At 30.9% G+C, this 25,941-nt stretch overlaps 1 protein-coding gene across 6 annotated transcripts in view; it reads left to right on the forward strand.

Annotated features, from left to right (window-relative positions):
* Positions 1–25,444, forward strand: part of LOC139519333 (CREB-regulated transcription coactivator 1-like) — a 46,384-nt gene extending 20,940 nt beyond the window's left edge. For 2 of the 6 annotated variants that reach the window (XM_071311331.1, XM_071311332.1), the window contains 6 exons: positions 1,603–1,643; positions 4,155–4,482; positions 6,651–6,866; positions 8,535–8,744; positions 12,484–12,745; positions 20,474–25,444. In XM_071311331.1, the coding sequence (XP_071167432.1) occupies positions 1,603–1,643; positions 4,155–4,482; positions 6,651–6,866; positions 8,535–8,744; positions 12,484–12,745; positions 20,474–20,694 (1,278 nt within the window). In that variant the 3' untranslated portion in view covers positions 20,695–25,444. Of the gene's footprint in view, positions 1–1,602; positions 1,644–4,154; positions 4,483–6,650; positions 6,867–8,534; positions 8,745–12,483; positions 12,746–16,871; positions 16,986–20,473 lie in introns of all 6 variants that reach the window. The other 4 variants (XM_071311329.1, XM_071311328.1, XM_071311333.1 and 1 more) reach the window with 4 other exon arrangements.
* The last annotated feature ends 497 nt before the right edge of the window (positions 25,445–25,941 follow it).

Here is a 25,941-nt window from a genome sequence, read left to right on the forward strand (position 1 = left end):
TATATATCTTATAAATAAATTTTACAAACACATTCCAGAGAAATCAATAGTACAAATGACAAGTTTATATTCTACAAAGTAAAAAAATGTATCTTGTTGATTATCTAGACTAATGCACTTATAATATGCGATGAACTCTTATTCCAATTTTTACATTTCATATCCCATGGATAGTAAACAATATCCTTGATCTCTATTTAAATCAAATCTTCAATACAAATCTACTAACAAGGTCATTAAGTTCAAAAACGAGCATGAAAAGTACAACTTAATAGGTTTAAATTATCACCAGAAAATCAATAACGTGACATGATTTACCATTGATATCTATTAAATCATCTTTTATCATTGAAAGTCATACAATTTTAAACTTTAGGACTCTTTTGTTGTCAAAATAAATATGAAGTTTGTTTACAAGTGTACTGGTGTGGTTATAGCAGTTACCGGTGATTAGTGTGTATAAACATCACAAGTAGAGTTCACATATCTCCATGCACATTGTTTTTGTCATGAATAATGTAAATTATTGTGAAGTCAATGTGAAAGATAAAAGTACAGTATGAATTGAGTTAGAGTAATATTCCCCCATAACTTGTTTCGGTTTAATGGTAACCATATTGCACTGGTAAGCAATTGAAAATATGAATTAAAAAGATTGTTTATAATTCTGTCAGTATACATGTACCCACTGTCGCTCTGTCATTGTACAAGTACCCATAGTCATTCTGTCAGTATACATCATTCATGTACTCACAGTTGTTCTGTCAGTATACGTGTACTTACAGTCATTCTGTCAGTATACATATACCCATAGTCATTCTGTCAGTATACATCATTCATGTACTCACAGTAGTTCTGTCAGTATACATGTACTTAGTCATTCTGTCAGTATACATATACCCATAGTCATTCTGTCAGTATACATCATTCATGTACTCACAGTAGTTCTGTCAGTAAACATGTACTTAGTCATTCTGTCAGTATACATGTACCCACAGTCATTCTGTCAGTAAACATAGTCATTTTGTCAGTAAACATATACACAGTCATTCTGTCAGTTAACATATATCCCCGTTGTTCTGTCAGTAAACATATATACACAGTAATTCTGGCAGTATACAGGTGGCATCACTTATATTGTTCCAAATTTATGCCCCTTTACAAAGGGAAAATCACTGAATTTTTCATTTCTGTTATCCACTAAGTTTGCCACAACCAAATGTTTTGAAACTTATACACAATGCACATTACCAGAAAACACAGATCAAGTTTGAAATTGGGTAGCATGACTTTAAACATTCTAGAGTTATGTCTCTTTATAATGTTATATGCAAGAGGGGCATCATCTGTGTGACTGTGTCCCATGATAGGATACAGATCCCATCTATTTTTGCTGAATGATGAACAGCACAGACTATGTTGAACAGTAAATTGTTGTTTGCCTTTTTCTAAAATTATGTTGATGCCTTGTTTTATATATCTTCAATGGTCTATAAGTTGGTATTCAGCCAGGAAATGCTCTTAATTCCAGGATAGTAAATTTTATGTAGCAGCTCAAAACAGAAATATACATATGAATGTTATATCAATATCTCATTTCAGTTACAGTCCAGACCCAAGTCTTGTGAAGTACCTAACATTAAGTAAGTAAACTTTATAATAAAATGCCAGTGGGCTTTCGACAAGGAAGAAAGAGGAATTGTCACAATGTAGATAGTTCCAAGTGGAAGAAATATTCTGTAATATTATTTCCATTGGAACAAATATTACAGTATTCTTCAACAACATAACTCTTTCTAACCTACAAAGTTTGGTAGGAATAATTTTAACAGGGGAATTTACTTTCATCTAACAAACAAGCATGGTTGTTAAAATTAGTTCTTGATTCTTTATGAATAAATCAAGGTGAGTCTTTCAGACTCTTTACAGCCTCCAGTTATAGGTTTTATTGATTCTTTCTGTACATGTATTTGTGTTAATATTTTAATCTATAAAGATGGAACACAGAAAGTTTATTATGAGGAGCTGTTCATATCACAGATTTGCTATTTTAATACATGATACTTGGGGGCGGCTCCAGTTTAAAAAGGGGGTTCCCAACCCAGGAGAAAGGGAAAAAGGGGGGGGGGGGTGTTCCAACTATATGTCCCCATTCAAATGCATTGATCGTCCCAAAAAAAGGGGGGTTCCAACCCCTGGAACCCTCCCCCTGGATCCACCACTGATACTTATAAGAATAAATAACTGCCTTGATTGCCTTGTGGTAGCATGCTGGCCTCCAGTGAAGTAGATTGTGGGTTAGGAACACCAGTCAGGTCAAACCAAAGACTTGTTAATTGTTGGTGCTTTAATAAGCATAGCACGCAGCATTTAGGAAAGAGTAAAAACTTGTTGGCTGATACTGTGGAATCATTTATTTTTGTGGGTGCCAATTTTCATGGATTTAGGAAAACTTGCAAGTGGGTGGATATTTTATTTCGTGGTTTTTTTTAAGTATGCATACAAGCAAATAGGAAATTTGAGATTGTTGTATATTTAATTGTGTGGTTCACCTGTACCCACAAAATCCACAAAAATTGGTATCCATTGAATAATTATGAAACCATAGTAGTCAAAATAATGTGCCTGAGGGACATTGCAGACTGTTACATTGTGGACTAGCACATTAAAAATCTATCTCTGCTTTTCGGATCATATTCCTACCACATATACATTTTCTCATCCTAAAAAAACCTGTAATTTGCCACTGGACATTAAAAAAAACATCATCATAATAAAAAGTGGTTTATGGTTGGTGCTTTATATAGATGTTTTATGTCTGTTTTTGTAAATATTAATGATAAGATGAGGAAATTTTACTTCTTACACAACTTTAATCATCAATTGTGTTTTTGACTGTAAATATTTTTCTTCATCCTCTAAGGAATGTAATGTTATTACCTACAAAGTAGAGGATGATTTAATGTTAATCTATTGTGGAAGTTTTTTAGACAGATGCACTCCTTGGATTGGGAATTAACTTTCAGAGACCACAATTTATATGATATAAATATTACAGTGTTTCCTCATTGAAAGGATTTAAGATTGATGTTTACGTAATTAAGAATTTTTAATGCCACAGGGCATACATACATTGTAATTACATATAGTACATAAATCACGAGTGCAGATCTAGTCTAATCAACAAAGTTGGTCAAATTAAAAGGATTGTGTATTATTCAATATGTTAATCTTTTGAAAATGTTAGGATCTTATAATTAACATTTGTAAATATGTCTTTCAATCATAGTCTAAGAAAAAATAAGCGAACAAACGTAAAAATCATGAGGAACTTGTCAGATAAGGAAATAAGAGACACCAGTGACCACAAGATACATGTATTTCCTGGTGTGCATACACATTCTTAATATACAATTTCTGTAATTATTAATTGTACCTTTTTTGTATGTATTTTTTATACCCCCGACGTAGTGGAGGGGTACTAAGTTTGACCAATGTACGTCTACATCCTTAAAATGGTTTCCCGTCTTTTAAGTTTGTCTGAAACTAAACGTTATGGAATTTATACACAATTCTTATTACCACACAACACAGATCAAGATTGAATTTTGGTGGTGCAATTTTACCATTCTAAAGTTATGCCCTTTATAAATGTAAAAAAAAATGCTGAATTTTACGTTTCTGTTCCTTAAAATTTCTAACTTACATGTTCCTTTTAACCAGATGTTATGAAGCAAATACACAATACTTATCACCAAACACCTATCAAGTTTGAAATGCGTTGGTTTCACTTTTACAATTCTAAAGTTATGCTCTGTGGAATTTTGGTTTCTGTTCTCTTACTAAAGCTTGCCTCAACCAAATGTTATGAACTTATACACAATGTTTATTACAGCGATATACAGATCGAGTTTGAATAAGGGAAGCATCAATTTTACAGTTCTTGAGTTATATCCCTTTGTATTGTTGAATGCAAGCATGGGCATCAGCTCTATCCCATGGATACATCCGTATTTATTTGATCAAGACTGGATCATAATGAGCAATAGTTACACTTCAAAATATTTTGTAAGGTGATGATTGTAATGATTTGTATATTTATATTTATTTTTTGAAAAGTAAATCATTTCTGGATAATATTATTCCTTTTTTAGCATTTATCCAACAGAAGAAGAAAATCATATAGGGCAAATGACTCATCTTCCAATCACCAGTAATACTGGTTCCTTGCCAGATTTAACTGTAGTCCATTTCCAGTCACCTCTTACAACACCAATCGATGCTGAAGAAGCTTATGGCTGTTCTCAGGGAAATCTTTCTCCCACAAGTGCTCACATGCAGGGTATGTGCCCTCAGCCTGGTAGTCCTACACAACAGAGCCCCAACCAAAGGCGACGGCCAGGTGGCCATCCTAGTCCACTTGTGTTAAGTGGTGGACCTCAGTCTCCTCAAATGAGAATGCCACACTCTCCTCCAGGCAGTGTAAGTATTGTTTTATTCAGTGTATGTAACAATATTGTCATGGTTTTACTCAGAGTAAGTAACAATATTGACATTGTATTATTCAGTGTATGTAACAATATTGTCATGGTTTTTTTTCAGTGTAAGTAACAATATTGTCATGGTTTTATTTATCAGAGACATTGTTGTTGTCAGTAGCAGATGTAGCCATGCACAGCATTAAAAATATTATTAAAGTAACGGATGTCTCTTGCATATCAAGTCAGATTCAATATTTCTGTATTTTGAAGCAAAAATTATACTGTTGATTCTTTTATTTAGGCATGTAGATTGACATGGATTTAAGTTTTAATTTGGAATTTGGAGGCATTCTTAGTTAATGGTTTCTTCATATTCCCTAATTAAAAGACTTGTGATTTATATATTATCAGGCTCTTGAATTATTGTTCTTATTTTCTTTTAGCTTTGAAATCCTCAGAAACAAGTATTCGAAAAATATTAATGAATTCACAGTAGTTTTTGTTTGGCCTCGGCAAAATTAAGAAAGAGATTCTGATGCATACTGGGTCAGACAGCAGCATCATGATGTATAAGCATGTGATTAGGTACGTTTTTGGGTTACCCCAAGTGATAGGTCAAGGATATTTTGTATGCAGTTGTATTTATAGCATTGGCACATCTCATTTCCATGGATATTATTTGACTCTTCCCCTTCAGTCATGGTCTATTGACTTGGCAACTATTGCTTAGTTTACATGTTAAAGTCAACGAGTTTAGGTCAGCTTCAAATTGAACAACTTATAGCAGTCATTGTTATTTTGTATGCAGTTGTATTAATATTGTCATTCTCATTTCCACAGAGATTATTTTGTCCTTCACCTTCAGTCATGGTTCATTTACTTGAATGTTTTTGCATGGTTTTCCTGTTTAAAGTATTGTCATTATAATTTAATTTTTTTTGCATTTTACTAAAAAATACATATAAGCAAGACATATCTTTGTGTCAAAGGTTTATTTAAATTGCTGTTGTCTAAATATGATGTTGTTTGAATTGACTTTAGTTAGATTAAAGATATCATGTTATTCAGTGTTAAATGCTTTGTTTTATAAACCTAGTGTAGACAGCGTTTATATTATAAAAATTTGAAACATTAATGTATATATATGTATAAAAATTCCTTTGAGAAAATAAATACACATTCCTAGTCTTTATCTTATTGATTATCAGAAATTTACCACCTTTTAAGCTTGACTTTTGAAAATAATAAATTTCATAAATTGTTCACTTTTACCATATCTGACATGTAAACATTATTTAATTTCATTTGCTTGTACAATAAAAATGAAAACTAAAACCAAGCTTTTAATACAGGTTCCAATTACTCAAATGCACATAAATATTTAAAAAATCATGTAATAAAACATTCTTGGAAATTTAAAGCCCGAAGGATGTACCATATAATTCTGAATATATAGTTTTAAATTGAGAACTGAATATGTGTTATTTGAAATTTAAATTCCTAAATTGATTTATCATTATTTGTATTTCATTCAACAAAGTTTCTACAATAATATTTAATATCAATTTACTAATATTTTAGAAAGATTATTACAGCATTTCTGAATTATTAAAGAATGAATTGGGTGCTTTTCAATGGAAAATAAATACTAGCCTTTTATTGTGTATTATGTTTGCACTGATTATTTTAAGTTTGCAAAGATGGATGCATGCAGATAAATATTTTGCTAAGCTAACTTTAGTTGTGAAATATTTTTCATTTTGACCAGTCTCCTTTGCTGAAAATTAAAAAAAAATGCACTGAGGATTCATTATTCATTGGGTATCAAGTTTCGTAGATACCGTGGGTTATTTTAAACAAAGAATTCAAGTAAAAATTGCATACAGACTTGTATGTGGTAATATGGCAAAAATCAGATATCCTCAAAATTTTGGAAATCTCTATCCCAATCGCAATTACTAGAGCCTTTCTGGTTGCACAAAGTTTTTTTCTGCATAGTGAGAATGGCTGAGTAGTTATGATTGACCTCTAACCATGGAAATTGGTAACCCCGTTGGTAAGTTAATGAATCCTCAGTACTCATTCATTATCATATTATATAGAAACCTGTATCCATCCTTGTTGTAGTATTCGTTGTAGTATTTTGTGTGTGTTTTGTTTGACCTTTAGGTTGTGAACCCTGACCCTACACAACTGCCGCTGGATCCCCGCATTAGGCAGCAGCAAATATTGTACCACCTTCAGCAGCAGCAGAGGCATGGAGCCTCCCATCACCCCAACCCCCAAGTATCTCAGTCACACCCATCTCCTTCATCCAATCATATACAGCAGGGGTCTAGGGTGCCACAAGTTTGTGTTACTGCATGTGACCAAAATGAGACCGAGGTTAGTAACTCATAGTGTTCCAGATAATATTTGCCTTCATTCATAGCTTTAAATCTGTTCTTATAAAAGTATTATTCTACTATTGATTTAAAAAAAGTTCTAGCTAATGTTTTCTAAAGAAACTCATAAATTCATCTGAATTTCATTTCTCAAATCCAGTTAAAGTTTAGATATAATGTTTGAAATGTTATGTTTTGTTTTTGATCTGTTTTCTGGGAGTGTAGAAAATGTATTTATCTCATATTAATAAATATGCAAAATTCTTTATATTCAAATCAGTTTAATTTAACCTTTTCGTGTATGCGAATCAGATTCAACATTTTTACTTTAAATCGCACAATCTTTATCTGGAACACTTATTTATGTTGTTTATATATATATTTGTTTCTTTGAAGCATGCTTTATTATTTTTCATTCTGTTATTTTACTTGTAGATATTTCAGATTTAAAAATATCATGTCATTCAGAAGTGTTTTTTGTCCACACACAATATATAAGGTTCAAGGGTTATAGTGTGTGTGTGTTGTTGTTCACACTAAATCAGTCTTGTACAAAGTAGAATCAATACGTTTAAGAGTTGTGTTCATGAAATTTTTATGAATTATTTTACAGATAGAAAATTCTTTTAAGTTGCATATCTTACATTTTGACATATTCAGGAATTTATACTCATAATAGAACTGTCTACAGTGGTACTCTTCAGTTCAAAAATGTGTAAATTCGTGACAGATTCAGTTTAGGTAAAGAGAACTAAAAACAATAACAAACTTTATCACTTTTGGGTTTTAGTTCTCCTTACCTAAACTGTCACAGATTCAACACATTTTTGAACTGGTGTACCACCGTAGAAAGTTTTATATAATAATAATTAGGATACGGTCTTCAGTGAAAGAGGATCAAAAGATGACAGAGGAACATTCAAACTCATAGATTTTAAATAAACTGACAATGCCATGGCTTAAAAAAGAAAAAGACAAACAGGCAAATAATAGTACTCAAGACACAACATAGAAAACTAAAGACTAAGCAACACGAACACCAACAAAAACTGGGGGTGATTACAGGTGCTCACAGCATCCGTGAATTAGACACACCATTACATTTTTAAAATGACATAAATTAGTCTCTGGCAATTGTATAGTTATTACTGTGACTTCTTAGGCTTATCGATAAATATCCTCAAAAAGATCAAGAAAGAGAAATGGGTTATACTCATAAGAGGATAACAAAACAAAAAATACTAGAAATAACTTCAGATCTTTCTCAACAAGCAACAAGTTTATAGTCAGAAAGAATATAAGTAATGGTCAAAAGATTGTATAACAATAGAACAGGCACGCTGACCATCAACAACTAATGCGACAATGAAAGGCAACGAAGTTATGAAATAGGTTTCATCAAATGATCAAACACTATTGGTCCTTGTGGGCTAACTTCTCACAAAACCTGAAATTTAACAATAAGCATTAATCATAATGCTAAACCTGTAAGTGGTAAAAGTCGCAAGTATTATTTAGCAGGTCTGGTTATTACATGCTTGAATTACAAATTACATATGAAAAGTTCCTAAATGTCCTCTATGTATTACTTAATGGTCAAAACTATTAAAAACAAGACCATAGTATTTGTTTTTATATTATTTTTAACTTTGTTTAACTTATTTTGTAGCCATCATTATCCCACTATAGAAACAGTGTTTCTGATTCCAACTGCCAATCGCCAACATCACCACGGTCTCAAACATCATATTCTCCTTCACAGTCACCTGGTCTCACGCCATCATGGAATAGTAATTCATCGTTTGTAGATAATTTTCAACTCCAGCAGCAACAACATCAAACAAATGCGTTACAGCATCAGTTTGAACAGTTTAACATGGTAAGTATCAATAACATAAACGAAGGACCAACAGTGTGAGGGCTGTATAGCCAGTCAAGGTTGTTAAAAACTCACATCATCATCATCATATAAAATAGTCATTCATTTTTGCAGAAATGACAGTGTATTTTTTTACCGAATACAGTGTATTTTTTACCGATGTATTCTCAAGCACATATGTTCTATAGAGGAATTGGTTAAAATGTATTCAGATTGACTAAGAAACCAGTTTATAAAATGTCATTGTTTAAAAAATATTATACTCTACTTTGAAATATTTATAGATTATCGTTGGTCATCTCAACGAGATTGATTTTCTCGCTTGAGCTGGTACAGCGAAAGTGAGAAAAGCAACCGAGTTGAGATGACCAATGATAATCTGTTTATCGCTATTTTACCTATGACGACGTTGTTAATTTCATGTCAATTTCGTTAGCAACGCCACATGACCTCCTTAGTTTCTAGCGATAATTTTTCCATCTCAAGCGAGGAGCATGATATGAAAATTATCACAAAAAAAGATCAAAAGAAAAATGCACAAAATAGCGATAATTGAAATTATTGCAAAAATGTGACAGGCTTATAATCGCAATAATTTAAACTCACATTTTGAAATTTATTATACAAATTAAAAAGGATTTTTCTAAATATCTCAAAAATTTAGATCGCATTTTAGTCTATAATTACAAAATCGCAAAACATGTAAAATGTGATTAAATTTTAAAATGTCAATTGCAGCAGAAAATCTGAACTTAAAATATTGTTGTAAAATTTTAACATAGGATTATGCATATATCCTTTCAACTGGAATATTAAGAAAAACTATACAAGAGTATAAACTTGAAAAATAAATATCAGGATCTAGACCAAAATGTATTGTAACTGACCTTCAACTTCAGTGAAGATTGAATATTTTGATCATTTAATCTCCTAAATTGGATTTATCTTGATAATAATACCTAAATGCTAGATAATGTATTCTTTATAGCCTGGAACAGAAGAGATAAATGATACAATTAACTTTCAATATTAAATGCTCCATGTCGAAGTAATTATTGCCTTGAAGCCAAATGTGTTTGTTTTGTTACTACATATAGCTTCTGTCTTCATGGAACAGTTACTATGTAAATGAATCTATTTTTGGAAAGTGATATATGTATAATATTCAAGTAAAATTATGATGATATGATAAATCATAGATTACAGAATGTCACATGAAAGGTTACTAAGTAAAACTGACCTGTTGTAAATGTTAATGTAGGTGGATAGTTAACATTGAGATTTATTTCTTACATATACATGACAATAGTACCTGTTATGTATGATACATTACATATCTTCTTATAACAATTGGAATATTTTTTACAGTTCATATCCTTTTGGTGACTATTTCAAGGACCTTCCCCAAAGGCCATCGTCCAGCAGTTTTGAATTAACAAGCAATTTTCTATTTAAATTAGTTTGTTAGAACTGCTTGTAATAGATCATTGATATTTAATGACTATCAGTACATATCAGATCAACAACTGTTTTGAGGCCATGACCCCTAGATAAGACATTTTTGCCGAGCCTGCAACTTTTGTTGTAGAAAGCTCGACATAGGGATAGTGATCCTGCGGCGGTGGCAGCGGCGTTAGCTAACTTCTTAAAAGGTTTATATTTTAGAAGGTGAAAGACCTGGATGCTTCATACTTTGTATATAGATGCCTCATGTTACGAAGTTTCCGTCAGTCACATGTCCAATGTCCTTGACCTCATTTTCATGGTTCAGTGACCACTTGAAAAAAAAAATCAAAATTTTTGGTATGTGCGTTCCTTGCAAGGTCCTCATGCCTGTCAGACAGTTTTCACTTGACCTCGACCTCATTTCATGGATCAGTGAACAAGGTTAAGTTTTGGTGGTCAAGTCCATATCTCAGATACTATAAGTAATAGGGCTAGTATATTTGGTGTATGGAAGGACTGGAAGGTGTACATGTCCAACTGGCAGGTGTCATCTGACCTTGACCTCATTTTCATGGTTCAGTGGTTATAGTTAAGTTTTTGTGTTTTGGTCTGTTTTTCTCATACTTTATGCAATAGGTCTACTATATTTGTTGTATGGAATGGTTGTAAGGTGTACATGTCTAGCGGGCAGATGTCATCTGACCTTGACCTCATTTTCATGGTTCAGTGGTCAAAGTTAAGGTTTTTAAGATTTGGTCTTTTTATCTAATATTATATGCCAAAGGTCAACTATATTTGGTGTATGGAAATATATTATGGTCTATATGTCAGTCCCGCAGGTTTTATTTGACCATGACCTCAATTGCACGGTTCATTGCAGTGTTAATTTTTTGTGTTTTGGTCTATTTTTCTTAAACTATAAAAAATAGGTCAACTATATTTGTTGTATGGAAGCTTTGTTAGCTGTACATGTCTGCCTGGCATGGTTCATCTGACCTTGACCTACTTTTCATGGTTCATTGGTATTTGTTTAGCTATCTTGGTTAATGTTAAGTTTATGTGACAGTTGTAATCAAGCTTTATACTTACGACTATCATCATAAAATCAATGATTAGTAAAGAAGGCGAGACTTACAGTGTGTGCACTCTTGTTCAATGTTAAGTTTTCGGCTTAAGTTAGTTTGGTAGGATCTACTTGTGATAGATCAATGATATTTTGTATGAAGTTGCATTACTATCAGTGCATCTCAGTTTGTCGACTTTTTCTAGGCCCTGCCACCGAAATAATTGTTCAGGCTTTGAATGAATTAGCAATGTTGCTGTTCATCTGATTGTTTTTTTCTGAATTTTATGTGGACAGGTGACATATTTCTGTGTTATCAGTTCATCATTTCATTTAAATAAATTTCTACTTTAAAAAAAAATGTTTAGTTCAAAGTTAATTGTTTATTTGTGGCTCTGTAGTCAATAATGCATAGCACTTAAGTCATAAGAAATGGTTGACGTCAGTTTTTACTCTGCTTTTTAAAGAAGGAGGGATATAGTGGATCTTCTGTTTATCCCTCCTTTACGCTGCTGTATTGGCTACTTGGCAGAAACAATTTGGTTGACTTTTGTGAAAATTTACAGAATCTGACTTTTGACTGCACTGCCAAAACAGTGACAAAAAAAATAAATAGTTCCTTCCAATGTAGAAATGAAATGCTTTGTTATATAGTCTAAATTCCGTAAGCAGGTCTCTGTCTGAACTCTATCTTGGGCATACAATGATTTTTCTTGAACAAATTTTTCTGCATATACTTGCACCTGTTTCATTAGAACGTACCGATTATCAGGTTATCTGCATGTTGATATCGTAAAATATCAGCTGCGAGACATAATATGAATCTTTTTGTCGAGTGAGCGTAGCGAACGAGATCAAAAAGCCTTCATATAATGTCAAGCAGCTGATATTTTACAATATCAATATGCAGATAATCTGAAAATCGATTTATCGGGCTATATTTGCGTGTTTCAGAAGTGTTTTCTTTGTTTCACCAGGACATAAAAGATGACTTGATAAGTTCGGGTCAAAGTTATTAACGTCGGTTCAAACATTATGACGTCGCTGATATGTCCGGGTCAAAGTTATTAAGGCCGGGTCAACGTATTTGACGTCACAAAGACATGATACGGAATAATATTAAGAGCTGAACAGAGTGATATAGACAGTGGGACGACCGATAAAACTTCATATGGTCCTTTTAGACAGGTTTCACTGTTGAACTTGATTGATTTATTATTTCTTTTTCAGTCACCTGATAACCATTACAATACAATAGAAACATCATTACATCAGAATGGAATATCACAGCAGAATTCTATCACAATGTCACAGGCCATGGGCATACATCAGCAGCAACAGCCCTCGTATTTCCATCCTCAGCAAATAGACTTAATTAATCTTAACTCCTCACGGAGAGGAATCAACAATTCTGCTCAACATATGACTAACCATCATAATCATCATCATCATCAGCAAAATAATGACAAAATACCAGAAATAATATTTACAGGTGAGGTTACATTATCACTATATATAGGTGTGCTAGCTATCAGCACAACACAAATAGAATATTACGTAGACATCTAGTTCATGAAGCTAGATATGTAGACAAATAGCTGATGAGTACTGTGACTTGTTGTAGAAATACTAGATGTCTGTCCCAACAGATATGTCCGTATTCTCACACTATCAGTTTATGCCAGATTTTAAATGATATTTATATTAAGAGTTCATATCAGCAATGTGTCTGAGGAGTTAAAATTAGTGAAAATCAACTTATTTTAAGGCAATTATTCCCCCCATATGAAAATTGCATTGTTTGTAGAAATTTAATAAAATTGATACTGAAAGGTTTATATTGACATGATTTGTATCAGACCAGTTCAATTATTACATTAAGTGGTGCAGATCTGCTTACCCTTCCCTTGCAAATAAAAATTCTTTGAAAAATTGCATTGTAAGCGATCTCAAACCTATATTTCTTGTCATCGTTTTATGAAATTTATAATAAAAAGGTTATATCAGAAATGTCTTAGAAGAGATAGAGGTCTAGCAGGACACGGGAAATTACAAAATAAAAAGAGAATTGCTAACGTACATAGTTTAAGTGGGATACGGGAATCTGACAAAACAGTAAGCAGGATCCAGGATCACAATTCCCCAATTAGACCCCCTCTCAGGCCTACATTTATTGTTGGACATGAAATTTATAGCAAAAGATATAAACCAGTAAGGTCTTTGACAAGTCATAATCAGTGATGTTCAACTGAAGAAATGTCCTTTTGAAATACAATGATATGAAAAACTGTATTGCACTTATTAATAAAAAGTTGAAAAGAACAAAATAAAATGTTGGAGTAACTGCCCTTTGTCAGGTAAAGGTAAAATATGTGCCTCTGCAGGAGACATTGGAGTGCTGTTCTTTTGTTTCATTTGGAAGACAAAATAAGTTTGTTGTTAATTGTTTAGGAAAAAATTTCCAAACCCATTAATTCTATATAAAAAACAAAACCACCTTAGGGCATTAGTATAGTTCTGGAAACTGCACACAGAGTTCTATATTGTGTCACTTATAACTTAAGTCATCAGTGAAATAAACTATGACTATATGAAAGAAATCTGATTTTAATGGCAGTAAATTTCATTCCTTCAATTTATTCTAAATTATGATAGTATTTCAGATTCAGAAGTTTCATTGATACTTGATTTGATCTAGGATATGAGGCATTTGAAGGAAAAACTGGTGTTCGACTTGAGGGGGGGTTGGGAAAGCTGGGGGTAGCATTTTGAGGGAGATTAAATTTATTTCTTATAAATTATATAGTCAAAAATTATTTTGTTTTTTTTAGCTTCTAGATATTTTAGACTTTAGATTTGCTGTTTCAAATTAATGATTCAGTGATTAAGTGAATATTTTGCTCTTCTTGATCAAACATGACCTATTTTGTATTACATTATTGTCAAAGCGGGACAATGCTAATAGTAAAGAAAACATCCTTTCTTGATAATTTGATTCATCAGTAATTTAAAATAATGTTGTAAAATTTTGCATATATATATATATTGAGAAGTATATGGTAAAACTGAAAAAAAATCCTTCTGTTGAGATAGAAAGTAATTAGCCATGGCTAAGGTTCATGTAATGTTCACTGATACTTCAGTACAATGTATATACAAAGTAAAATTCAGAGTCATTGCATTATACAGTTTTCTTGAAGAGAATGGATTAGTGTAATAAAGTATTTGAATATTCAAACCTAAATTGTATCTCTGAGATTGCCAGCACTAGTTTAGTCTTTGGCTGATAGTTCTTATGCTTGTAAAACAAGAATTCAGACAATCACTTTGAAATCAAAATAAAATATTGAGATACAAGAAGATTTATAAAATGAGCCTCTAATCAGACTTGGGGTCAATTACATTGGAATGTAATTAATTAAATTACACATTACATTGCAAAAATGGTCAATTACACTAATTACACATTACACAGTTTTTGAAATGTAATTAATTAAATTACAATTACTTTACTAAAGTAATTAATTAAATTACACATTACACTTCATCATGAATAATATTTGTTAACCAATATTATACATGTATGTATAATGTATGTGTAAAATATTCATGTAAACATAGTTTAAGCGTTACATTTGATAATCATGAGTAATTTTAATGTTTTGTCATTTAGTCTGCATCTCTCTGGTCTGTACACAATGGTACACTTTGACAGTCATTCTCAAAAGTATTTCTTTCGGAGCTAATGTGGCATATATCGCTTGATTAGAACATGGAGGTATTATACTTCCGTAACCAGTAGATGTGTTGATAGAAGAGGAAATTAGTTCCTATTAACTTGCCAATACATTAAGGGGTGTTTTGACATCTCAGAAATAAAGTTATTTAGATAAAACATAGCATGAATAAAGAAATTATAAATAAATAAAAAAAGAATCACTTAATAATTATTAAAAGGTATCCTTGTCACAACATTGAAAATAATTTTTAGTACAAACAATGTGTATAATGTCTATATCTTAGCAATATTTTGATAATTAGACAAAATACATGTAATAGTGGCAATGCCCCTGGACATTTCAATCTGATTAATTGCTGTTTGTTTTTACAGCTGTTAATTTTTATATCTATAATCCTTTTGTGTATACTAATTTGACAAAATGATTGTGTGCAGTAAATTTGAATTCTAAATGAACTCTCATAAAGATTTTTCACACTTATTTTGTTTTTGTTTAACATGGTGATTTATTACTTTTCAATCTACATATGTTTTTTTTCAAATCATAAGACAATTCAGAAAAAATTCTGTTGGTCAAATAAGTAATATAAAAACTTTAGAATAAATTACAGAAAGTATGTGATATCAATATTTGAAAAATAAATATAACTTTACAATTTATATTATTAAACATAAATCCTTATCATAAACACCATAAAAGTACATGTAATTGAAATGTAATTCAAAAGTAATTGAGCATTACATGCTTTTTTCATTGTAATTAATTAAATTACCATTACAAGTAATTAAAAAAATGCTCAATTACACATTACATTCAATTACATGGAAAATTGTAATGCATTACACTTAATTACCATTACATTTTCAATTACCCCATCCCTGCCTCTAATCCTATATATAAAATCAGTGCAAAAAAAAGAATTTGACTATGCAATATGGGCTTTGCTCATTGTTGAAAGCCGTACATTGACCTATAGTTGTTAATTTCTGTGTCATTTTGGTCTCGTGTGGACAGTTGTCTCATTGGCAATCATACCACATCTTCTTTTTTATATTGAAATGAAACAAGGAATTATTTGAATCTGGAATAATTTTGGATTCTGGAAACTGATAAGAAATGTAAGATGAAAACTAACCAAACTTAAGAGGGTTAGCCATGCACACATGGCTAAGGTTCACATGACAATCAGTAAAAAAGCCAAAGATGCATTGATTGGTTACCCTTCAAGAAGTCCTTGTCTTAACACTATATCAACTGTTAATTAGGAGTAATTAAGGGAACTACTTCAAATTTGCTCAAAATATAGGGAAATGCATAAAATTTAGAAATTTTAAATGAACTTTATCAGATATATGAAGATATGACATTATTATTTATATGTGTATATTTCACAGAAATGGAGAATGATAAGGGTTTTTATGCAGTTTTCCATTCATGTTACATGCATGGAAACTGACCTCTAAAATAATTCCTATAGACGATTTCTTGTAGCTATGTACATGGTTTGATCTAATATTAAGTACAGATTTTGATACAGCAAAACCATCCAAAATTTACCTCAAACAGCATAGAAACTTAATAACATAGTATTTTTGTATGCTGTGGTTCATGGGTGAAGGAAGACTTCAGGGGGAAAAATATGCAAGGCTTTTAGTAAATAATAAGCAAAATATTTCAGGATATAAATATATAATTCTTATAACGGTCTTTACATCAATAAACACTTTGATTTGTCATAAAAAAAATATAATACCTGTTACTACTAAAATAACATTTATATCCAGGTAAATGTCTGTTTTTTCAGACAACCATTCTCAGTAGGGTCATGATAACTATAACCACACACATAATTCATTATTTACCCTATTTGATTAACAGACCACAGAACTGGCAATGAAGAAGTCAGTTTAGATGATATTTCCACCAATGCAATGTTTGATGGTGGATTTATAATCGGGGAACAAGGCATTTGGGTACAGTCACAAAAACAAGGTACAAAACAAACAAATGTTGTTATTTTGCGCTTGTTTTATTTTTACCTGTAGTGGAAAAGGGTAGAAAATGTTGATTTTCTGTTTTATTTATTATTTCTATGGGAATATTTCTAAAAGTATTTAGTTGTATCAATAGGATTAATGTGAGTTTTTCCTTATGTATTTTCTATTCAAATGTTAGTTTTAGAAGGTTTTCTTAACTCCTTGACTTTTTTGTTCTACCAATTTTATTACCTGTAACTAGCATTAAATGTTCATAGCTTAGACAGAGCAGTTACCTTGTCATATTGTATAACTGAAACAAAAATTATTCTCAATGCACTTCATATTAGCTAGGCTGTTCTGTGTGTGTTTGTTAACTTTTGCATTATTTTGTTCATAACCAAGAGAGAAAAAAAAACCTTATGAAATTGAAACATTAGAATAATCTATACATTTCCTTACATGAAATCAACATTTTTTTTATGCCACAAAGGTTTACTGCAGACTTTTTAATGCTAATGCTTATAAAACTAGAAGGCTTTTATATGAAATTGTAAAATATAACATGACTTTTTGTATTATTTCATTTAAATTTAGAACATAAAGCATCTCTGTTATAAATTGATTCAATAAAATTGAATCCGTTGTTGATTGTCGAGAACTATTATTTCAATAATGAAAGAGTCTGATAAATTATGATCAGTTGCGACAGAAAAATTCTAATTAAAAAAAAAAAAATCAAGCTCAGTATATTTAAAAACCTCACCGATTTGCATCAGTTTAAATTATATTTGCTTGAATTATGAAAACTGCTTATTACTAGAATAATACCTGCTTCAGTTAATTTATTTTCAATTTTCTATATTAAAGCATGTTTTATTTAATCCGTCTTTATATTTTACTCACCTTGCCTGCTTGTTTTCTTGAATTTAAGTTAATATCTGAATTTTATATTGAATGCCTTACTGTATAAAAGATATCTGAACATATACTTGTTTACTGATAGCTGTAGTCAGATGATACCGAATACTATTTTTGACTTGTAAAAATTGATGGATGAGCTTGTGTTAAATGTCCATATATGAATTGGACGAGGACAAGGTGATGTGAAATGAGTATGGATATAAATTTAGAATGATAGCATTTAACTGCATCTTATGCAGCACTTGCCCAAAATAAGGAGACCAGCATAAAATTCATGATAAGACATCTCCCACATATCATTTATCTACCAAAGAGACTAGAAAATATATACTTAATAGGGCATCATATACAAACTGCTTTCCAAACCAAAAGACCAGCAGATCATTCAAAAGAAGACAGAGGCTTGCAAATAATGCATAAGGCAGCTCTAACATTGCTGTCTTTTACAAAAAGGCATATTACACAAACACTTGTTAAACAAAGAGGATGGCAATGCATTTGTAAGCTAATCCTACAAAAGGCAGCCAAACCATATACTGTGGATTCATTTTTTTTTGTGGGTACCATTTCATAGAGTAAGGAAAACTTACATGTTTGTGGATATCAGATTTTTTTTTTGCCAAAGTCTGCATACAAGCCTTAAGAAAATGTGTCATTCATTGAATATTTAACTTTGTGGTTAAACTGTACCCAAGAAATCCACAACATTGGTATCCAATGAATTATAATGAACCCACAGTATAATTATAGATTATCTTTAATCATCTCAACGAGATTGGTTTTCTCGCTTGAGCCGGTACGGCGAAAGCTAGAAAAGCAATAGACAACTTTCGAGTTCGATGCATCGCCGTCAAAAACTCTGGTTTTAGTGAACATCATTCGTGCGTTTAGGGGCATCGTCACTTCCATTCCAACGTTGAGGGAGTGGTTGGAAAATTATAATACTATATTGCACAATTTATTCGACAAACTAAATTCTCATAATTGACAATCAGCACTAATGTCATTAGGGAATTTAGCTTAAGTACCTACGAAACAAAAATTATTTCTAGTTTATCCTGCACAATGAGGATCACTTAGACGCTTGATGAATGTTGATAGTGCAGGGATACAGGCGACCACCTCTATCTGGTAAATGACGTCACAAAGGTGCGCCTAATTGACGAGTATTTTCCGGTGACGGATGAATTCGAAAGTGGTCTATTGAGTTGAGATGACCAATGATAATCTGTTTACCGCTATTTTACCTATGACAACATTGTGAATTTCATTAGCAACAGCACATGCGTCCTTAGTTTCTAGCAATAGTTTTCTATCTCAAGCGAGTAGCATGATATAAAAATTATCACAAAAAAAGATCAAAGGAAAAATGGGCAAAATAGCGATAATAAGGTATCTTGCCTGAACTAAATGCATAAGAATGAGACGAGCAAACTAATTTCATTGCGGAGGGATTTTAAATAAGCTTAAGAGATAATAAAGACTGAGCAAGTTTTGAATTGGGTCAACAACTGTCAATTAAAAACAGATTTGTGCTATTCAACATACTCCTTGTACAATGGATACCGTAAGGTATTCATAGTTAAAGGTTTTGTAGGTTACAGTGTTTTTCAGCATTTACAATTTGAACAACAAATGACTTATAAATACATTACCAATTTAAATGTAATGAAAGTACATCCAATCATGTTCTAGTATGTGATAAAGGATAGCATTGTTACACCAATCTCTGTATCAATACTACTTATATGAAATTAAACTAGTTAGTTGAAAATGACATTTAACACCTATAATTAATATGACATACATTCAACATAATTATATTCTAATCTTTATTGCAAAGAGAAAACTCATACACATCTGATATGATACATGTGCTATTAGAATGCCACACCCTTTGCACAAAAATAGTTCTTAGCAACAACTTGTAGAAGGTTTCATTAATGACTTGGTGCAATGCAATATTTGTACAGATTAATATGTGTCCGGAGGGGTATTTGCGAAAAATAAAACATTGAGAAAAGGTTAAATTTCTCTGGACGGGGAAATGTCTTCACAAGACTGGAATATTTTGCAAATACCACTACAGGAATCGATAAATCTGTTGAGTTACACACAAAAAAAAATGCAATAAAATGCCCAGATGATCAATCGTATATATATGTGAAGGGTTAATATATGGTCTACAAAATACAATGGCTGATATTGTAAAATAGGTAAATCCCATTAAAGCTCATATCTGAAGAGAGATTCAATACTTATGTTTTAAATTTGAAAATAAAATCATGCTACAACTCAGGTATGTAAGACCAGAATTTACATTTTTCACAGATACAGAAAATATTATTGAACTAACAATTCGAAGTTTATACACAAATACATGGGTTGAAATAAAGTAGTTGCACATAAAATTCATACAATATTTTCTGTGTACGCTTTTACAATATTGAATCTGTATTGGAATATATATTCTTTGCATTGTAAAGCAACATGATGAGTAGTACTTAAAATAATCTATTTAAAGATAGTCTAGAAATGGTGTTTACAGGTCTTGACATTAATTGTTTATTTATATTTTAGGTGCTGATGATTTGTATTGTAAACAGCAAGACTTTGCTAAAGAATTAGGAAATGCTATAACTGGAATGCCTGATGGATTTGATACGGACCTTTTTCCTTCTGTGGAAGCTTTAAAAGCTGGACTTGACCCATTAGATTTACAAGAATTGCAGTTGCTATCGGATCCTAATAATTTAACTGATCCAGCTACTGAAGAATCATTCAAACTTGATAGATTGTAGGATGCCATCACTTATTCTTCCTTGTGTGGTGACCAAGAACAGGAGGAGAAGAACCTTTATATTTTGGTGATCTGAAAGCTTATGACATTCCATCCTTATTTAATGTAAACCAACTTCATTAGGTGACATTGTCATTACTGTTATACATTGTGTAAGAGAAAGCATTTTAATATGGGCATTAACTAAGTCATAATATGATGACCATGTGTCTTTTTGTCTCTGCTGCATTTCCTAGTTAATTTGGATAATTGACTTTTCAGTGAGAATGATCCAATCAAATATACCATTGAAATGATCCTCATTCAGGGTAATAAACATATTCAAATAACCTATTTTACAGAGACAAAAGAAAATGACTTTTTTTTGGTAGCATTGAATGAAGTGAGATATTATTTTAAAAAAGCCAAGTAGTGATACACAATTTCTCTTTCTAAAACAAAATGTTAAGCACATGATCAAGGATACAGAGCTTCGAAATTTTATGTGTTATTGTGATATTTTAAATTTCATCTTTGATCATGTGAATAAATTATATTTCTAAACATTTTGTTTTAGAAAAGGAATACATTTGTAACAGTTTAAAATAGATATGTAAAATTGTCAATGTATTAAGCTGAATCATGCTTTTCAAGTTTTAGAATGTGACAACAATATACACCTGTATTTAATGTAATGTAAAAGAAAGTTGATGAATAGTGATGAAGTTGGTTTATATATAACCTTGACTGATGAAGTTGGTTTATATTTGACCTTGACCTATGAAGTTAGTTTATATTTGACCTTGACTGATGAACGTGCTGGGTACTGTGCTGTTTGTTAAGTATTACTGTTATGTTTCTCGTTAATTGTTTGATCAAAGTTTATTTGTCATTTTTGTTTTGCAATAGATAGCTAGTGGTTGAGAAAGGGATTTTAAAAATCTCTTTCTGTGTATAAAAAAAGTACTGTAAATCTTATATGACATGTACTTTCTGACGCAGCGTTTTTATTTATGTTTCAGTCAATTGTTTTATTGAAATGGCATGGTGACACTACATATTGTTTTGAATATTATCTAAATATTATAAAGCTAGGATTATGACATCACAATTTCATGTTCTAATATTTGTTATAATATCATGTATTTCAAAGTTTTAGTAAGGACTAACATTGTATGTAACCATCCACTTTAGAGAGTTAAGGAGTCGTTTCTATTTGTTGAAGCAAACTAATGCTTATGACTTTGGCTCTAACCAATTTTGATGAAATGTAGCCAAAGCACCGTTGATAAAGATACTGATTGATATGTTTGACAATGTAAATGCTTTGAATTCTTAATACTTAGTATTTAGTGTGACATGGATAGACTAATTGAGGAATCCAGATATTTTGATCTTTTTCTAGACTTTCTAAACATTATTTTTATATTTTGGGACAATGTATACTTGCTTCAACTCTAAATAACTAAAAAGTAGTGTTGAATAGTGTAATTGCTGCAAAAATTATTTTATTTCATTTACTTCTAAAATATATAATATCCTTACAAAATGAAAGACAGGGAAGTTAATTGGCCAAAACAACATGTTACTTTCACTTTCTTCAGGTTTAAAACAGAAATCTCATCGACTTTGAAACATTTAGATTAAACATTAAGATCTTAGAATACAATTCACAAACAACTAAAAGTTAAAGTGTTGAATACACAAGAATAATGTATTTTTAAGAAATTCTGAAAGTTTTACTATTTAAATTTGTTATTTACCCCTTAAAGTTTCAATTAGAGGCTTTACAGAGAATGCACAGCTTTATTTATTTCACATAGGTCAGATTCCAAAGTAATGTAATATTGGATATCAATTACGGCTTAATTAAATGTTTATTCAAGCATTGATCTAAATGGCAGCGTTTATCTATAAAATTTTGTTTTAGTAATCATAAATATTTATTCTATATACAAGTTGATAAATTAATAGCAGACAATTCTGTAATATAAATATCAGTATATAAATCTGGTGGAATGAACTTGTGTGAGTGTGAATGCCATACCCAGTAAAGCATACAAGTGCTATATGTGTGAACATTGTTCATTTATTCTATGAATCATAACACAAAGGTTTGGATGAATCTTCTGAACGAATTATATAGGATATCTAGAGAAAAATAATTTGATACCAAATATGATCGTCTACTTCTATCAAATTTTATCTGTCATAAATAAGTAAGGCTTATTTTAGACAATAATATTTTGGAAAATTACTGAAATGATAAATAATAAAATTCTTTTGATTTTTAAGAATGATAGTTGCCATCAAAAGTTATCACAAAATATATAAATTTATGGATGAAAAATTGTGGTTTTAAGGAATTCACATGGACATATAGTAGTTTGCACTGTGTAAATAGTTTGTCAACTGAAATTATCTAGTCACAGTATTTCTATACTAATCAGGAGTTGGTTTCACAAAACAACTTACGACTAAGATCTTAAGTATATGGAATTGTTCATGACTTACGATCAATCTTAATCGTAAGTTTGTTTTGTGAAACCAACTCTAAGCGTGCACAAAACACTTACAAGATAAGGCCATTTCACTATGATAAATGTGCTGTGAGCCAAGGGCAGCACCATGTTAAAGACCAAACTTTTACCTAATGAGTTAATTTTTACAAATTGTGACTTAGATGGAGAGTTGTCTCATTGGCACTCATACCATATCTTCTTATATCTATAAATAAGAAAATATTGAAAGACATTTCTGCAAATATTTTGAAATATATTTAAAATCTTATAATTCTCTGACAGACATATAATATACCAGTAGTAAAATAAAAGGGGTCAGTTGTTAAAAATGAATGAAAAACTAAAGATGCATCCTGAAAATGATAAACTCCTGTCAAAATAACAAAGTTTGCTTTAAGTGAAATAGAAGGCTCAAGGAATTTTGTTACAGGGAGAAGTTTTGGTAAAGTTGAAAATAAATAATGGGACTTTTTCCTGTATAATTGTTGGGGAGAAGTGGAAGCTGCAAGTACAATTGTTAAAGAGATTTTACCTGTTTTTCCTTTTGTTCAGGCCATATAATATATTCATAGTTCAGATATGATAGGATCTCCTAAATGACTAGATAACTGATAACTCAAGGTTTTGTGTGTTTCATTTTGTTTTATTATCTCATATATGTAGGCAAATTCAGTCAAGTTAGTATTTAAACAATTTTTAGTGCTGAGTAATTTTTACATTTGATTTCTTTCACAGTATGCCATGTTAAGACATGAAGAACGTGTGAGAACATTTGCCTTCATTTATTGTCCATTTTGTTAATCTTACCAGTTAAATAACTCATCTGTGTTTATTACTTCAAAAAATTTGTAAATTGTAATGTTTTTTCGTGAGTAATTTGTCTAAATTAACATAACATACACTTCATATGTACAAATGTAAATTACGAATCATGATATTACATTTTTTCATTATATATTGCTCATTAATGGTGATGCTGAGTATCATTTCTTCATTTGATGTCCCTCTAAATGTGCTCTTGTAGACTGTTAATGTAATCCCTATAGCTATATTTATAATTCTCTATTGAACACAGCTGCCTTTTAGTCTTATTTTATATTTATTTTGTTCTATTGTTAAATTTTTAAAAAGACTTGTTTTCTTTATTTATACTATAATTAATCTTTTGATTTTCAATTCACCTGATAAAAGGTGAGGTGAACTTTTTGAGTACCTTTGACATCAATATAAACTTGCATCTTAGTGTTCATATAAGGAAATAAAAAGCATTACAAGAAGGTTATGAGAAGAGTATTTCATGGTTCAATGATTTTGGCTATAGTTTAATGCCAAATAGAGGCTTGTGGAGTTTCACATTAACCTATATATCTCAGAAGCAAGAGGTAATGGAATTAATCAAATGTTCAAATGTTCAAATGAGTGTTAAGTTAAAGGCATCCTGGCAAAAGTGGGTTTCTGTTACCTACTTTTCATGCTTCACTGACTTTGTAAAGATAGGTAACAGAGTCATATTTTGACACCTTTAAATTAGAGGATCATCTCTAATTGTTAAGCAATTTACCTTTGAGAGTTTGTCAGCCTTCAGGCAATAAAAGGTCACTCTGACCTATAGTCTACACTTCATCGACTTTGGTCTGTATTACACCCAATTTTCATATTGCATCTTTATGAAGTTGGATAATTTAATCTTGTATTGAAATTAGGCTCGAGTAGTAACTGAGCTTTTAGTCAAAAGAATATTGAGACATACTTTCCAATCATAGATTACCTATGTTTATATGTGTGTTTTCTTTAATAAACACACAAATAGTTTAGAATGGCAAATATGTACTTTCTTTGTTAAAGAACAATCTATTTATGATACCGGTAACAAAAACTTTTGTTTCTTATTGCACTTTACATGTATAATACAAATTCTATTTATTTTTGTTGTTATTTATAAGAGTTTATTAGAATTAAATAGCTATAGAATAACACACACTGTGATGGTATAACAATTACAATCCATGACAAATTTACCTGTAATTAATAGGTATTACAGGGACAAACTTGTAGACTTGGTTGGTAAAGGCAAACAAAAAATGAAAGTACTTTATAAACAATATTCATTTTGCTGGCATTTTAAGGGGTTGATAAATTTGTTCAATGGAGTATTCCTTCAACTGTTAGGGGTCAATCATAAAAATTCTTACAGTCCAAATGATTTGGATCAACACTGTTAGATTTATTTAATTACCATTTTTTTTTTTTTTTAGAAAAATGAGTAAACAATATTGGGATCAGTTTTGGAAAATAAGAAAGTAGTTTCAAACTCAATATGGTGATTTATAAAAATTAAACAGTAACAGCAGGATTATTGTCAATTTTCATGTACACTATACAGTTTTGGTTTCTTCATTATCAGGGTTTCTCTGTCCTAAGAAATATACCTGTAAACAAACTTAATTAAAAAGCTTTTAAAATCAGGTAATCTGTTCATATTTTCATTACACTCTCACTTTGTTTATTTGAGAGAAATGAAGTTTTTAATATTTTTAACTTTTATTTCTAAATGTAATGATTTGGCGTAGAAAGTCTTTTTTTATTCATTTTTTTTTACATAAAATCTTGTCATGGTTTGATATATAATTTGTTGTAAAGACTTTTACTTAATTTCATTATCACCTGTCCTAAACTCAATGAAAACCAGTCACAAAAATATAATATTTAACTGTTCTATTGATGCATTCATTAAAGGTGTAGTAGTT

Source organism: Mytilus edulis, chromosome 4, assembly GCF_963676685.1.
Source record: "Mytilus edulis chromosome 4, xbMytEdul2.2, whole genome shotgun sequence".
NCBI classification, from domain to species: domain Eukaryota; kingdom Metazoa; phylum Mollusca; class Bivalvia; order Mytilida; family Mytilidae; genus Mytilus; species Mytilus edulis.